The sequence below is a fragment of the Homarus americanus genome, unplaced genomic scaffold, assembly GCF_018991925.1.
Source record: "Homarus americanus isolate GMGI-L3 unplaced genomic scaffold, GMGI_Hamer_2.0 scaffold15945, whole genome shotgun sequence".
Lineage (NCBI taxonomy): Eukaryota > Metazoa > Arthropoda > Malacostraca > Decapoda > Nephropidae > Homarus > Homarus americanus.
Window position 1 is genome coordinate 32,501 of NW_024725940.1, and position 17,500 is coordinate 50,000.

The following is a 17,500-nucleotide window of genomic DNA, read 5'->3' on the forward strand; positions in this document are numbered from 1 at the left end:
TTTGGTCACCACCGATTCGATTATTAGTAATTCTTATATGTGACAGACAGACAGACAGACAGACAAAAACTGAAAATACTGAGTCGCATCCCTACACCGCAGCCTCTACACCACGTCCCTTACACCGCGTCCCTTACACCGCAGCCCCCTACACCACGTCCTACACCGCTACCCTTACACCACGTCCCTTACACCGCGTCCCCATACACCGCGTCCCCTTAACCGCGTCCCATACACCGCAGCCCCTGCCCACGTCCTTACACCGCGTCCTTACACCGCAGCCTCACACCACGTCCCTTACACCGCGTCCCTTACACCGCAGCCCTTACACCGCGTCCCTTACACCCGCGTTCCCATACACCGCAGACCCTTACACCGCGTCCCATACACCGCGTCCCTTCACCGCGTCCCATACACCGCGTCCCTTACACCGCGACCCTTACACCGCTACCCTTACTCCGCGACCCTTATCACCGCAGCCCTTACACCACGTCCCTAACACCGCGACCTTACACCGCTACCCTTACTCCACGACCCATAACCACGTCCCCACCGCGACCCTTATACCGCGACCTTACACCGCAGCCCGTACACCACGTCCCTTAACCGCGTCCCATACACCGCGACCTCATAATCCACGACCACCGCAGCCCTTACACCACGCCTTAACCGCGACCTTACACCGCTACCCTTACCCACGACCCTTACACCAAGTCCCTTAACCGCGACCTCTACACCGCGACCCTTACACCGCAGCCTTACACCACGTCCCACCACGTCCCATACACCGCTACCCTTACTCCGCGACCCTTACACCGCGTCAGGATATTTAATGCAGTGGGATAAATATTTGACGCATATATCCTTTTACTCTCATGCGTTAACACACCTTTTCCCTCACCTGTATTAACGCACATTTATCCCTCTACCTCTTTCTCCCTCCACTATTCCCCCTCTCTCTCCCCTCCCTCTCTCCCTCTCTTCCTCTCTTTCTCTCTCTCCTTTCCTCCACCATACAACTTCAATCCCTCCATCAAACCTCTTTCTCCTCCACCAGAGATCCTTCTTTCCTCCAACACACAACCCTCCCTCCAACACCCTCCAACACACCCTCCTCCTCCCTCCACCACATAACACCTCCTCTCCCTCTAACATACACCTCCCTCCTTTCTCCTCTCCTCCTCCCTCCACCACTCACTTCCTCTCCCTCCTCATCACTACTCACCTCTATCCTCCCTTCTCCTCCCTCCTCCTTCTCCTCCCTCCTCTCCCTTCCCTCCGCCATAGACCATATACCAAACTCAACTAAAATTGTCAAAATGGAAGCTTCCATGCGTGTCAGCATTAATGCGTTAGGTGTAGCGACGCATTATTCTCCTGTCTGAATTAAAGGCGTACTGTCCGCTGTGTAATGAGTACAGTGGTGATGCGTCAGATTTTAATGCGTCTACTGGTGATGCGTCATGTTATGCGTCAAATTAGAGTGAAACATGAATTACACGTGGTCAGGTAATAATGCGTCATAAATAATACGTCAAAAATGATGCGTCGGGGTTCATACGTGAGTTATAATGCTCCGCTCTAATGCGTCGTAGATCATGAGTCGGGTGTAATATATCATGATTGATACGTCATTTCATGCGTCAGCTAAAATGCGTCGTAGTTCTAATGCGTCATCTATAAAGCGTCATAGTTAATGCAACAGTCTTAGTGCGTTAAAAGTTATACGTCATCCAAACTGCCCTAAAAGATACACAGCGTTGGGCCTAATGCGTCACAGCTCGTGCGTCATTACTCATGCGTCAAATTCGAAGCGTCACCATAACGGCAATAATAACATCCTCTCTCTCTCTCTCTCCTGTCACAAACACATGAGAGAGAGACGGAGAAGGTTTCAAAATGGCGTCTAGATTGTACAGAGACTCGACCGTAGTGACTGTAGACGTATTATTTTTCCTCTAGGTTGGGGAGGAGGGGAAGAAGAGGGTTTGGGAGGTGGGGGAGGGTGGAGGTCGTTGGAGGTGGTAGGGGTCATAGGGAGGTTTTGGAGGTAGTAGGAATGTGCTGGTGACCGTAGGGAGGTCGTTGTAGGTCGTGGAGGCACAAGGAGTCGTAGGGAGGTGTTGAAGTCGTAATGAGGTCGAAAAATGTGAAGGTACAGGGGTCAGGGAGGTCGGAGGCACAGGGGTAGGGAGGCGTGGAGGCACAGGGGTCGTAGGGAGGTCGTGGAGGCACAGGGGGGTCAGGAGGCTGTGGAGACAGGGGTCGGAAGTCATGTAGGTACAGGAGGTCAGGAGGTCGTGACAGGGGGCATGTGGAGGTCGTCGGGAGATCGTGGAGGCACAAGGGGGTCGTAGAGGAGGTCGTTGTCGAAAAAAAAATGTCCAGCGAAAGATGGAGAGAATAACATTGATTGTCACTACCATAACACTAGACTGTATTGTGGCTGCCCATAGTGTCAACACCCTCTGTTTCCCTCCCTGCACCTTCACCCCCACCCTCTGTGTCTCTCTCTGTGTCCTTATGTCTATATCAACACACTCTCCTCTCTCTCTCCACCCAATACTCCCCACGTCTGTGTCTGTTTGGTGTGTATGTCTGTCTATGTCCACCATTACCCTGTGTGTATGTTTGTGTGTGTGTGATTGTCTGTGTGAACGTGTGTTTATGTATCAACTCCACATGGGGTGATGTAGAGGGGAGAATGGGAGGGGTGAGGGGGAGTGATGGGAGGGGGAATGGGGGGGGTGAGGGGGAGTAGAGGGAGGTAGATGGACAGGGTCATCACTCTGTCAAACAAACAAACAAAAACAAACAAATAAACAAACAAACACAAACAAACATACAGCTCTTGATCTCAAAAGAGGGAGCGGGCGATGCGAGGGGTCATCACGGTATACTGCAGACAGACAGACACTGATATATTTATATGTATGTACCCTCCTTTACACTGGGGGGGATAATTAGATAAATAGAGGGAAGGAGGAGAAGGAGGGAGAAAGAGAGAGAGGGAGAGAAAGAGAGACAGAAAAAGAGACAGAGAGAAAGACAGACAGGCAGGGAAAGAGAGGCAGGTAAAGAAAGATGGCGACAGATAGAAACAGAAGGACACAGACAGACATTGTGATGGAAAAGAGAGTGAGTAAATGAGGGAGATAGGGAGAAATAAGGGGCGGGAAGGGAGGGAAGGGAGGGAAGGCTTGAACGAGGGAGGCTGGCCAGATAAGGAAGAAGGGAGGAAGAGGAAGGTAGGAATTTGACTGTAAAATAAAGGGTGAAAATAAGGAGACGTAGAGGACGAGAGAGAGAGAGAGAGAGAGAAGAGAGAGAGAGAGAGAGAGAGAGAGAGGGGGGAGGAAAGGGGAGACAGGGAGATAAAGAAGGAAAGGAGGGGAAGGAGGAGGACAACTGACCAGTCCTCTCAGACTGCCAGATGCGACCTTACTAACCTTGTTATGTTAACCTAATTAGTTCTAAATGGCCCCTCACTACCCCCTGCCCTCGGCAGCACTTCGCAGCACTATTTGTTTGTCTATGGTTATGGATAGTTGTTGAGTAGGTCCTGATGGTGGTAGTGCTGGTAGTTGTGGTTATGGGATTGTCGTCTTAGTGTGTCTTGGTGATAATTGGTGACGGCAGTGTTGGTGGCTGGTCATAGTGGTGCAGGTTATGGTGACAGTGGTGTAGGTGATGGTGACAGTGGTGGAGGTTATGGTGATAGTGGTGGATGTTATGGTGATAGGTGGAGGTTATGGTGATAGTGGTGGAGGTTATGGTGATAGTGGTGGATGTTATGGTGATAGTGGTGGTGATGGTGATATTGGTGGAGGTTATGGTGATAGTGGTAGGTGATGGTGATAGTGGTGTAGGTGATGGTGATAGTGGTGGGGTTATGGTGATAGTGGTAGGTGATAGGGTGGAGTTATGGTGATAGTGGTGGAGGTTATGGTGATAGTGGTGTAGGTGATGGTGATAGTGGTGGAGGTTATGGGGTGTAGGTGAGGTGAGGTGCAGGTTTGATTCTTAAGCCATCCCGACCTTGTAATAGACGATACACCGAGGCTACTTCACCATCATTCCAGGAGTACACCAAGGTTGAATTCTGTCTCCAAGTCTCTTCTTTACACTGTGACGACGACCTCCTCTCCATTCCCTCCAGCAGAACACAAGTTTACACTGATGCCACCAGGAGAAAAACTGATCCTACCCACGTTGTTAAAGTCTCTTAAACACTATACACAGCTGCAGAACACAGGTTTGGAATCCATGACCAACAGCGGGGTACTGATAACCTTGTTACATTCAGCGCCGCCGTGACACTAACCTTCGTTGTCCCTCTCTCAAAGTAGATCATAGTCAGCCCACACACCTACAGCCAACACTATTCTCGGTTTTGTTGTGACTTTATAAACTCTACTGGAATGACTATACATTTCTGGCATATCCTCTCTTTCTTTTTTTTTCGCTTTTCCACGCCCTCTACTGCCCTCTCCTCTCTTCACTATTCTCCCCACCTGTCGTTCTCTCTCTCTCTCTCTCATCTCTCTCTCCCTCTATCCCTCACTCTTCCTTCTTTCTCGTCACCTTCCCTCTTTCCTTTTCATCCTCCCCACTTCCCTATCTACTCCCTCCCTCCTCCCTCCCTCCCTCCCTCCCTCCCCCTCCCTCCTCCTCTCTTCCTCCCTTCCCTCCTCTCCCACTCCCCGCCTGCCCATATCACCACACACCCCAACAAGTGATAGCGACACTGGATGCTGGGAGCCTGTTATCATCGTGATCGGCTTACGGTACACACGAACAAAAGAACATCACCCTGCGCATATGGACGACCTGTTCTCTCTAAATGGGTCCCGGATACCAAGCTTTAGTACACAGTATAGGTGGATGGGGTAGTAGGTGGATGGGGCAGTATAGGTGGATGGGGCAGTAGGTGGATAGGACAGTAGGTGGTTGGGGCACTAGATGGTTGGGGCACTAGGTGACGGGGCATTAGGTGGACGGGGCATTGGCTGCACGGGGCACTATATAAACTGGATACTAGATGCACGGGGCACTAGCTGCATGGACAGACGGGGCACTAACAGCAACTTACCTGCTAGCTGGACGGGGCAGCCGGGGTCTGTGTTGTGGTTGTCGTCAGTCATCTCGTCGTCTCTGGCTTCCTCCTTGATGGCATCATAGTCGTGGCGGCAGAACAACACGTCGTCTCTTAGCGCGAACTCGTCCCCCGGCAGGAGCTGTTTCCCGCACGACCGACATCTGTGGGGGAAGAACCAAGAGGGAGGGATGTTAGGTCAATCAGGTAAACTACAGGTAGATACAATTTAACACAGTAAGATTATAGTTCATACAAGTGTTAATTAAAAAGACGATAATTCTTCAAGATTATATATGAGAATAAACCCTTACGTATATATAACGGACTTCTCGATATAACGGATTTTCCTCTCCATAAAGTACGTTAAATAGAAGTTTCACTGTACAAACATTTTAGATATAACTTAAAATCACCAGGTAACTTAATCACTTACGTTCACCAGGTAAATAATTTCCACCAATTCTTAATCCAAAAAAAACACACCACCAAAATGCCTTACGACTATTGAGAAAGTGAGACAGTAAAATAATAAAGTTAAAATTATTTGTTGACACAGAGACACTCCTCAGCCATCTCGCCAAGTCTCGTGTATCAAGAGAAGGCAGAAGAACTTGTTTTGGGGAAATATGTTTGTGAGTTTGAGAATATAGATGTATATAATACCTGTAGTTGTATAAAATGGCAGGAGGGGAGGTGAGGCAAAGGTGATTTATCTGATGCAGCAGAACACGAGGGTGAGTTAGGGTGATTTGCTTGATGCACACGGGACTAGGGTAGGGTAAGGTAGGGATGGGTAAGGTTAGGGTAGGGATGGGTAAGGTAGGGTAGGGATGGGTAGAGACACTGCAGGGCTGTTCCTCTTGACGTCTACCTGTGGAAAAGTGTTGGCAAACCCATAATGGTGAGTGCTGACAAGGTGCCTGACAATTTGATTTTGAAGGGTGGACTGAGGGAGAGAGAGACAGACAGACAGACTGACAGAGGAAGGGAGAAAGAGACAGGCAGAGGAAGGGAGGGAGAGACAGACAGAGGAAGAGAGAGAAAAAAAAAAAAAAAAAAGAGAGAGAGAGAGAGCAGAATATGGTTTAAGGGGGAGTGCGCTAATTGATAGAGCTGTGAGGGCTTTTAGAGAGTTCGATTGGCATTTGTTTATTTAGATTCCATAATACATATGTACAACAGGTATACATATACATATCTATACATGTTCTTTTCTCCTATGCTTAATATACATACTCATACACACTATACGTGATCTTATACATATTCATACACATTATACATGATTCTATACCAACTCATACATATTATACATGAATTTATACATATACTCTTATACATAAATACTCGTATACACTCCACATATATTTATACACAAACTCATACACGCGATACATACAACTGTCGTATTCTGTGATAATGAATAACAAAAAGAGTTATACACACAGTAGACACAATAAACAGTGTAAATAACAAAGTGTAATAATAAGATTCTTTTACAAAGCTTTAAATGGCACAGAACTAAAGTGTGCGATTTACACGCTATGTAAATTTCGACCTAACGTATCGCACTCTATAAATTCCAGTCAATGTAAGTACTGTGTAATGTACAGCGCTATGTAAATTGTAACTGGTATGTAAGGTAATGTTCATAGGTGTGTATATATATAAATCTGTTTGTATAATTGAAGACTTGTGGTGATTAATTTCTAAAGGGTTGTGTTTATTTGAAAAAAAAAGACCGATAAAGGGAAGAAAATTATGACGATAGTTTGGAAATTTAACGAAAAAAATAATATTGTTTTAGGAATTTGTTTTTTGTTTGTTACTAAAGAATGGGTTAATGGAAGTGTTTTATTATTATTATTATTATTATTATTAGTATTAGTATTAGTATTAGTATTAGTATTATTTATCTATTATAATAATAATTGCCGTTAATAATGATAATGAAAACAATGAAAATAACATAAATAACGAATAATAATAATAATAATAATAATAATAATAATAATAATAATAATAATGATAATAATAATAATATATCACAGCACCACCACAGCACCGCCACTATCACAGCACCACCACAGCACAACAACTGCACCACCACCACAGCACCACCACCACAGCAACACCACCATCACACACCACCACCATCACACACCACTGCACCACCACACCACCACCACCACAGCACCACCACCACAGCAACACCACCATCACAGCACCACCAATCACAGCACCACCACTGCACAACCACACACCACCACTGCACCACCACCACAGCAACACCACCATCACAGCACCACCACCACAGCACCACCACCACAGCACCACCACTGCACCACCACCACTGCACCACCACCACAGCAACACCACCACAGCAACACCACCACACAACACCACCACAGCACCACCACCACAGCACCACCACTGCACCACCACCACTGCACCACCACCACAGCAACACCACCACAGCAACACCACCATCCACCACCACCACAGCACCACCACACCACCACCACTGCACCACCACACCACCACCAACCAACCAGCACCACCACCATCACAGCACCACCACAGCACCACCACCATCACAGCACCACCACTGCACCACCACCACTGCACCACCACACCATCACAGCACCACCACTGCACCACCACCACCGCACCACCACCACTGCACCACCACCACAGCACCACCACCACCATCACAGCAACACCACCACCACCACCGCACCACCACCACCGCACCACCACCACAGCAACACCACCACAGCAACACCACCATCACAGCACCACCACCATCACAGCACCACCACTGCACCACCACCACATCACCACCACTGCATCACCACCACAGCAACACCACCATCACAGCACCACCACTGCACCACCACTGCACCACCACCACTGCACCACCACCACTGCACCACCACCACTGCACCACCACCACTGCACCACCACTGCACCACCCACCACCATCACACCACCACCACTGCACCACCACCACTCATCACCACCACCGCACACCACCACAGCAACACCACCATCACAGCACCACCACTGCACCACCACCACCCCGCACCACCACCACTGCACCACCACCACTGCACCACCACCACTGCCACCACCACTGCACCACCACCACACCACCACTGCACCACCACCACTATCACACTACCACCACTGCACCACCCACCACTGCACCACCACCACTGCACCACCACCACTGCACCCACCACCACCACCCACGCACCACCACCACGCACCACCACTGCACACCACCACTGCACCACCACTATCACAGCACCACCACTGCACCACCACAGCACCAGCACCACATCATTGCACCATCACAATACAAGTATACAGCTGTCAGTCGCGGGATGAGCTCCGTGTTAGCCGTCAGCCCGGGATAAGCTGACAGTGGCTTGCGCTAATGGAGGAGATCAGGGCGGGGTCAAAGTTCATGTTACCTTTTATTGTCAAGTGTGTGTCTTGTCTCTCGTGTGTTGGGTGCCTCGGTGTGTCATGTGTCTCGTGTGTCTGGTGTGTCATGTGTCCCGTGTGTCATGTTTCTGAATGTGTGTGCCATGTGTGCCCCGGTGTGTCATGTGTCTTGATATTGATTTTGTAATCGGTTACAACTGAGAGAGAGAAGAGAGAGAGAGAGAGAGAGAGATGAATAAAATTCGAGTTAGAAAAACGTGATTGTGATAATAACTTGATAAAAATCTTGATAACATTTAATCTAACATTTTTTTCTCATAGTGACACAAAACATCTCTCAGATAAACTCACAACATCAATCAACATCAATTATATAAACACAACGTCTTTTAGATTTAACACAAACATCCTTAAAATTAATGTTTAATATCCACTTACAGGTATACAAGACCTACCTGAAGAAGTACCACATCACCTCTCCTCACCCCCTCCTACAGGTACGTTCTGAAGACCTACCTAAAATACCCCCACATCACCCTCACCCCCTCCTACAGGTACGTTCTGTAGACCTACCCAAAATACCCCCACATCACCTCCTCACCCCCCCTACAGGTACGTTCTAGACCTACCTAAAATACCCCCACATCACCTCCTCACCCCCTCCTACAGGTACGTTCTGTAGACCTACCTAAAATACCCCCACATCACCCCCCTCACCCTCCTACAGGTACGTACTGAGACCTACCTAAAATACCCCCACACCACCCCCTCACCTCCCCTACAGGTACGTACTGAAGACCTACCTAAAATACCCCCACATCACCCCTCCTCCTACAGGTACGTACTCAAGACCTACCTGAAGCAGTCTAGGTGGAAGATCTTGGAGCGGGCCCTCATTACCATGTCAGTCCGACTAAAACCTCCGCTACATTTATCGCACTTAGCACCGAATAATCTGTAGAGGGAGAAAACAAAAAAAAATATACCATAGTTAGGGGTTAAGATTATGTCGAGATGTAATTATAAAAGAAAACGTAGATATAATTTTTAGAAAGGCGTAAAAATATATATGAAAGTTTGATGAAAAGTAGAGGAGAAAGATTGAGTTAAGGATTATATAGATGTGATATAGGCCTTGTATAGCTTGGTTATATAGACAGTTAGGTGATATAGTATTGATATGTTTTATAGTAGGGGCGTAAATTTTTGGTTTTAAGAGAGAGAGAGAGAGGGCGGGGTGAACATGACATGTATTGCCCTCTGTATTAGGACAAGCAGACAGATAGACAGACAGACAGACAGACAGATAACTACCAATAATCATCATCTCCCCTCCTCCTGCCCCTTCCTCTCCTCTCCCTCCTCCTTCCCTCCCTCCTCTCCCTCCCTCCTTCCCCCTCCTCGTTTCCATCTCACCCGTTCCCCACCCCTTCCCCTCCCTCCCCCTTCCCCCCTCCCCCACCCCCTCCTTCCCTCCCCTTCCCCCTTCCCCCTCTCCCCCTCCCTCCCCTTACCCCTCCTCCTCCTCCCTCTCCCCCCCCAAACACACACACACCACTAAGGTATCCCCTCCTCTCCCCCTCCTCCCCCCCCCTCCCCTCCCTCCTCCCTCCCTCCTCCCCCCTCACCCCCATCATAGCCACACGGACCATTATCTTGCCAGTGCCATTATCAGACTCCATTAGTCCTCTCCTCCACTCGCCTCATTTACCGTCAATTTTCCTCCACTCCAGAGTTGACGGAATTGACACCTGTCTCTCCAATCAGCCTGTCACCTGTCTAATCACTATCAACCAAAAATCTTGAGTACTGGGGGAAGGACCTTGTACTCTGAGTCTTCAAGTGGGGCGATAACTCTGCCGTTGTACTCGACTGTTGTATTTTACCGTTGTACTCTACTGTTGTACTCTACTGTCGCACCCTACTGTCGTATCCTATTGTCGCACTCTACTGTCGCACCCTACTGTCGTCTTCTACTGTTGCACTCTACTGTTTCACTCTATTGTTACACTCTACTGTCGCACTCTACTGTTTCACTCTACTGTCACACCCTACTGTCGCACCCTACTGTCACACTCTACTGTTGCACTCTACTGTCACACCCTACTGTCGCACTCTACTGTCACACTCTGTCACGCCCTACTGTCGTATCCTATTGTCGCACTCTACTGTCGCACCCTACTGTCACACCCTACTGTCACACTCTACTGTTGCACCCTACTGTCGCACTCTACTGTCGCACTCTACTGTCACACTCTACTGTTGCACTCTACTGTTGCACTCTACTGTCACTCTACTGTCACACTCTACTGTCGCACTCTACTGTTTCACTCTACTGTCGCACCCTACTGTCACACTCTACTGTCACACTCTACTGTCGCACCCTACTGTCATATCCTATTGTCGCACTCTACTGTCGCACACCCTACTGTCACACCCTACTGTCACACTCTACTGTTGCACCCCTGTCACCTCTACTGTCGCACCCTACTGTCACACTCTACTGTCGCACTTAATTGTTACAATTCACTCTCTCACAGCCACAAACAAACACAGACAACTATAAACAAAAACAACAACCACAACCAAAACACAAACAAAAACAACCAAAACAAGTCCAAACAAACACAAACAAACACAAACAACTACATATCTCAGACAACCACAAACAACCAGAAACAAGTCCAAACAACCACAAACCAAAGATAAGTCCAAACAAACACAAACAAACACAAACAAACACAAACAAGGACACACAAAGAAGGGGCAGCTAAGTGGACAAACTAAGTCACCCTCTCTCTCCTCCCTTCTCCCCTTTGCAAAAATTCTCCGGCCATTACCATGCACTCAGGGTAAGGGAGAGGAGAGAGAGAGAGAGAGAGAGAGAGAGAGAGAGAGAGAGAGAAAAGAAGAGAGAGAAAAGGTCAGATAAAGACATAAACAGACAGACAGGACAAATGGGTAGGAGGGAGACAGAGAGAAAAGACAGATAAAATTAGACGGGAAAAAAAAAAAAAAAAAAAGCGACAGAGAGAGACAGGCGGATAGAGACCTAAAAAGAGAGAAAGGGAAAGAAAGAGTGAGAGATAAAAACAGAGATAGAAGTCAGAAGAGTGGGCGGTGATTAGAATATGAAGTGGGCGGGGCGTAAGGGAGATAGTGGGCGGAGTTTAAGTTGAACAGTGGGTGGGGCTTAATAGAGATAGTGGGCGGGGCTTAAGAGGAGTAGTGGGCGGGCCTAAAAAAAATGTACAGTGGGCTGGGCGAAGAGAAATGGTAGGCGGGCCCCCATGTAAGAGAGATAATGGGCGGTTCTTAAGTTTAAAAGTGGGCGAGGCTTAATTTAGACTGGGTGGAGTTTAAAAACACATTGTGGGTGGGGCAATGACATAATTCATCGCATTTTGCTCCTTCCCGTGTTATTTTGTTTTCGGTGTTTGGTAATAATAATAATAATAATAATAATAATAATAATAATAATAATCGGGATCTCTGTATGTATTCATTGTTCATATAAGTATTACACATGTATGCATTGTGTGTGTGTGTGTGTGTGTGTGTGTATACAATGTGCTCGCGTGTATAAATTTACGAGTTTTAAAGACTTTATGAACTATTTTAATATGTTCACGTGCTTGTGTGTGTGTGTACACTTGTTTTATGGTCATGTGTGTGTATATGTCTGTGTGTGTACAATTGTTTTATGGTCGTGTGTGTGTGTGTGTGTGTGTGTGTGTGTGTGTGTGTGTGCACTTGTTTTATAGTCGTGTGTGTGTGTGTATTTTTGTGTCTGTGTGTGAGTGCTTGTTCGTTGCTCGTGTGATCGTCTACTAACGTATTACACACACACACACACACACACAACAAAGGTCAGGGCATAGTGTACGTTATTAACAACAACCAAACACACACACATACATATATCCCTTGGTCGATCACCCCTACCACCACTACCACAATCAACCCCCTACCACCACTACCACAATCAACCCCCTACCACCACTACCACAATCAACCCCTACCACCACTACCACAATCAACCTACCACCACTACCACAATCAACCCCTACCACCACCACAATCAACCCCTACCACCACCACCACAATCAACCCCCTACCACCACTACCACAATCAACCCCCTACCACCACTACCACAATCAACCCCACTACCCACCACTACCACAATCACCCCCTACCACCACCAATCCCTTACCACCACCACCACCACAACCAACCCTTACCACCACCACCACTAACCCCTACCACCACTACCACACTCAACTCCCTACCACTACCACCACAACCAACCCCGACCATCACAACCAACCCCTACCACAACCAACCCCCTACCACCACCACCACCAACCCTACCACCACTACAACCAACCCTTACCACCACCACCACCGCTACAACCAACCCCCTACCATCACAACCAACCCACTACCACCACCACCACCACCACACAAATCTCCCCCGTTAGCGAAGGTACTAATTCACTGTATGCAAATTACCCTGAATTACGGGGCGTGCTGAACGTAATGTTATGGCACAGGTGAACGAAAGCAACAAAAAAGGTGTGTGTGTGTCTGTGTCAATACTTACCTGTAATAAGCGCTTGTAGGAGGGGGAAATACCTGGAGTTTCGACTGAGGTGTCAAGAATCTGTATGGAGGGAGGGAGGGAGAGAGGGAGGGAGGTGTGTAGGGAGAGAAGGAAGGAGAGAGAGGGAAGGAGAGAGAAAAAGTAGGAGGGAGGAAGGAAGTAATAGTGAGTTAAAGAAGGAAGGAGGAAGAGAGAGTAAGAAGAGGAAGGGGGGGAGGAATAGAGAATAGGAGGAAGGAAGAAAAGAGGAGAAAAGGAAGGAAGGAAGGAAGGAAAGAAAGGAAGGAAAGGGTGGGTGAAGGATAGTTTGGTTTTTGCTACAGAATTTTATTGCTCTTGTGTAGTGATTGTAGTTATTAAACCCTTCCAATGTGGGTATTTGGTTTATAACGCATGAAAGTACAGACGGTTTTAACTTGGTTTTGTTTTTGTTCTCAGTCAGGTTTTTTTCCCCGGTTTTTGTGGTTTTGATTTTAAGGTTTTTATTTCTTGGTTTATTTTGATTTATTTGGGTGTTTATGTGATTTTGGATTTTTGGTTTAATCTTATTGTTTTGTTTTTCCTTGATTATTTTTATTTATTTTTATCTATCAAATTTATTATATTTTTTCTCTCTGTTTTTAATCATCATTTTTGTTCTTATGTTTCGCTTGTAGTCGTTTTTATTCCACATGTCTTTATGAATCATCAGGGTTTTTTTTTTCAATCGAGCTTTTAACTTGGGTTTTTCTCCTCCAACTTCCACCTGAATTTTTTTTAATGAGTCTTAGATTTTTTGTTAATTAATCTTTCGCTGTTCGTTCTTTATGTAATTTTTATTTTATTTTATTTATTTTTTTTTTTTTAATTTCTGTAATGTGTTACTTTTTTCTTAAGATTTCATATTTAATTTTTTTTTTCTACTTTCACTAATTACTCTGTGGTGTGTGTGTGTGTGTGTGTGTGTGTCCCCGTCCGACCCACAAGATCACACACACACACACACACACAGATAAAGAGAGAGAGAGAGATTATATATATCACACTCAGGATTTGTGAGATATTTTTCAGTATATTTCTTTATTCTTTTAGTATTTCTGTCCGTGTGTTTTTATCGTCCGTTTTTTCATTTATTATTTTTGTTCAATTTGTTTTCATGAAAGATTTTTATGTGTGTGTGTGTGTGTGTGTGTGTGTGTGTGTGTGTGTGTGTTGTGTGTGTGTGTGTGTGTGTGTGTGTGTTGCAATTAAAATCACATTATACTCTTACCTGTTGTCCACCTTTCTCTCTCTCTCTCTCTCTCTCTCTCTCTCTCTCTATTCTCTCGCTCATCTACCTTTCTCCCCATCCCTCTCTTCCCGCCTTCTTTCCCCTCCCTTCATCTCCCTCTCTTTATCTCTCCCTTTCCCCTCCCTCTCCCCTGTCCCCCCTCCTCTCTCGTTTCTTCTCTCTTCCTTTTCTCCGTTTTCTTCCTCTCTCTTTCACTCTTCTCCTTCTTCTCTTCCCTCCTTCAGTTCCTCCTTACCTCTTCTTTATTGTCCCCTCTCTTCTCTCCTCCCCTCCCCTCCTCCCCCCCCCTCCACCCAGGTGCAGGATGAGGGAGGGAATAGGGATTCTATGACCCCGGATGACCTGCCGTCCACGGGGTCACTGATCAGCACCTGCCCTGTGTGACGCCGCCGGTGACGCCCTACCGCTGCCTTGCGTCACGGGTCACGGCTAGGTCATGAGACACCGTCACTTTCTCATGGGCTTCGTCACGTTATGGCGTCGTTATGGCGTCACATTATGGCGTCACATTATGGCGCCATGTAAATTTTAATAGTATCGTTATTATTGCGTCATAGGCATGTTATTATTATTAGTAGTCGTAGTAGTAGTCATAGTAGTAGTAGTAGTAGTAGTAGTAGTGAGTAGTAGTAGTAATTGTTGTTGTTGTAGTATTACTATTATCACATTATTATTATTATTATTACAACTCTGGACAAACTATTGGTGAACAGTAATAAGGCACGTGGGGGCAGGAGGACCTCTGGGGGGGCAGGAGGCCTCTAAGGGGCAGGAAAAGAGGGTTAAGGTGTGAATGAAAAGAGGAGGAAGGGGGGTTCAGGTGTTTACTGGTCAGGACTAACGAGGTAGACCAAACCAAACAATGAAGCAACTGACGGCCGCATGACAGCGATCAAACAACCAGAGTAAACAACCGCGTCAGGGAACGTGGCGGCTGCACCTTGATTGATTGTTTGTTACCGGATAGATAGATAGATAGATGAATAGATAGATAGTCAGAAAGAGTATTCATGCGAGTCTCCCATTTTGTTTACATAGACAATAAAGGTGTACAAACAATGACAAAACAAGTCGATTCAATTAACGACAATAATTTATCTTGTTTATCAGAGAGTTTTAATTGTTTGCTTGTTTGCTTAGGCAGTTATGGGCATTGTTTATTGTTTGTGTTTATGGGGTTCTTTGCTGTGATAGTATTGTTTTATCAAGGCTGTGATCATTTATTTTGCTGGGTAGTTATGTTGTTTATAAATGGGTTAATTGTTTTTTGAATTGCTCTTTTGTTTTACAACTTTCTTGGTTGTTTGATTACTTTTCTTGTTTGTCCTCTCTCTCTCTCTCTCTCTCTCTCTCTCTCTCTCTCTCTCTCTCTCTCTCTCTCTCTCTCCCCTCACAGCATCCTATACCCTCCCCTCTCTTTCCCTTCCTCTTCCTCTCTCTCTTCCTACCAACCTCCCCTCCCTCCCCTCCTCCTCCCCTTCTCTCCCTTCCCCTATCATCCATTACACCATCCTCTCTTGTCCTATTTCTCTTTAATAAGTCATAACTAAAATACTCTCAATATCAGGCAGGTGGAGGAGAGTAGGACCAGCGAAACGTATATATCATTGATACTTACACGGTATCTAATGGCCTGATACCTCCCCTCCCCTCCCTCCCCCCTCCCCTTCCTCCCCTATACGATCGAATACCCTACCCTATTTCTACCCCCACCTCCTTCCTCCCCCCCCATTTCCTTCTTCTCTCCCTATCTTTCTCTTCGTTTCTTGCTGCTTTCTCTCTCTCTCTCTCTGTCTCCTCTCCTTTTCCTGTTCCTTCCTTCCTGCCAGCCTTGATCTCTCTCTCTCTCTCTCCTCCTTTCTCTTAATCTCTCCTCACTCTTCCTTCTTCCTTCCTTCGTTCGTTCGTTCTTCCTTCCTTCCTTCCTTCCTTCCTTCCTTCCTTCCTTCCTTCCTTCCCTTCCTTCCTTCCTTCCTTCTCTTCTTGTTTAATACTTCTTTCTCTCTTCTCTCCTCCTCCTCTTCCTAATCTCTTCTCTGACCCCCCAAACTCCTTTCCTCTCTCTCTTCCCCTACCCCTATTTTCATCTCTCCTCTACACCTCTTCAATCACCCCCTTCCATTCCCTTCCCCCTGTTTCACCCCCCTTGTTCCACCCCCTTTCCCTCCCCTCTCCCTCTCCCTCCTTATCACCCTGCCCTCCCCTCCCCTCTCCTCCCTTTCCCCCTCCTCCTCTCACCTTCCTCCCCCCCTTCCCCCCTTCCTCCTTCCCCCCCCATTACAAACTATAATCACATATCACGGAAGTAGAGAAAAATATATCGGTTATACTCAATTCATGTGATATAATATTTCCAGGAGCATATAATTAAGGATGGGTCACTGTGGTGGTCGTTACTGCTCAGAGGTCAACACACACACACACACACACACACACACAGAGGCAGTTGAATATATCGTGTTGTTGAGATTTGTGAGGTGTGTGTGTGTGTGTGTGTGTGTGTGTGTGTGTGTGTGTGTGTGTGTGTGTGTGTGTGTGAGAGAGAGAGAGAGCAATATGATGTTTATATAGCAATACTCTCTCTCTCTCTCGTGTTATGACTGAGTGTACAGCTAAAGTGCTCTATTTGTGATGGCGCTGAATATATTAAAACACAGGTTAAAACTATATTACATTATTGTTGCTTTATTGTATGTATGTATGTATGTATGTATGTATGTATGTATGTATGTATGTATTTTTCACGCTACATAGAAGGCTAATCCATCAATTGCTAAATGCAACTAACGCTTTTGTCATTAAGGGATAACTCTTAATAGGAATTGATTTGTATACTGTATATATGAAGGTTAGGTTAGGTTAGGTTAGGTTAGGGTAGGTTAGGTTAGGGTAGGTTAGGTTGGGTGGTATACTGGTGTGTATTAATGATGCTGTATATGTTTGTTTTGAGTGGAAGTTCTCTAAAAAACAACAACACACACACACACACACACACACACACACACACACACACACACACACACACACACACAGGTAGGGAACACTTGCTTACACCACTCTTTTTTATTCATTTAT

The 17,500-nt window shown here is 46.4% G+C and overlaps 1 protein-coding gene across 1 annotated transcript in view; it reads right to left on the bottom strand.

Annotated features, from left to right (window-relative positions):
• The window catches only part of LOC121865316 (insulin gene enhancer protein ISL-1-like), a gene marked incomplete at its 3' end in the record, with an annotated part of 79,037 nt that overhangs the window by 14,209 nt on the left and 47,328 nt on the right, over nucleotides 1-17,500 (bottom strand). The window contains exons 3-4 of the mRNA XM_042364656.1: nucleotides 9,408-9,506; nucleotides 5,093-5,259 (exon numbers count right to left, since the gene is read on the bottom strand). Of these exons, the coding sequence (XP_042220590.1) occupies nucleotides 5,093-5,259; nucleotides 9,408-9,506 (266 nt within the window). The remainder of the gene's footprint in view (nucleotides 1-5,092; nucleotides 5,260-9,407; nucleotides 9,507-17,500) is intronic.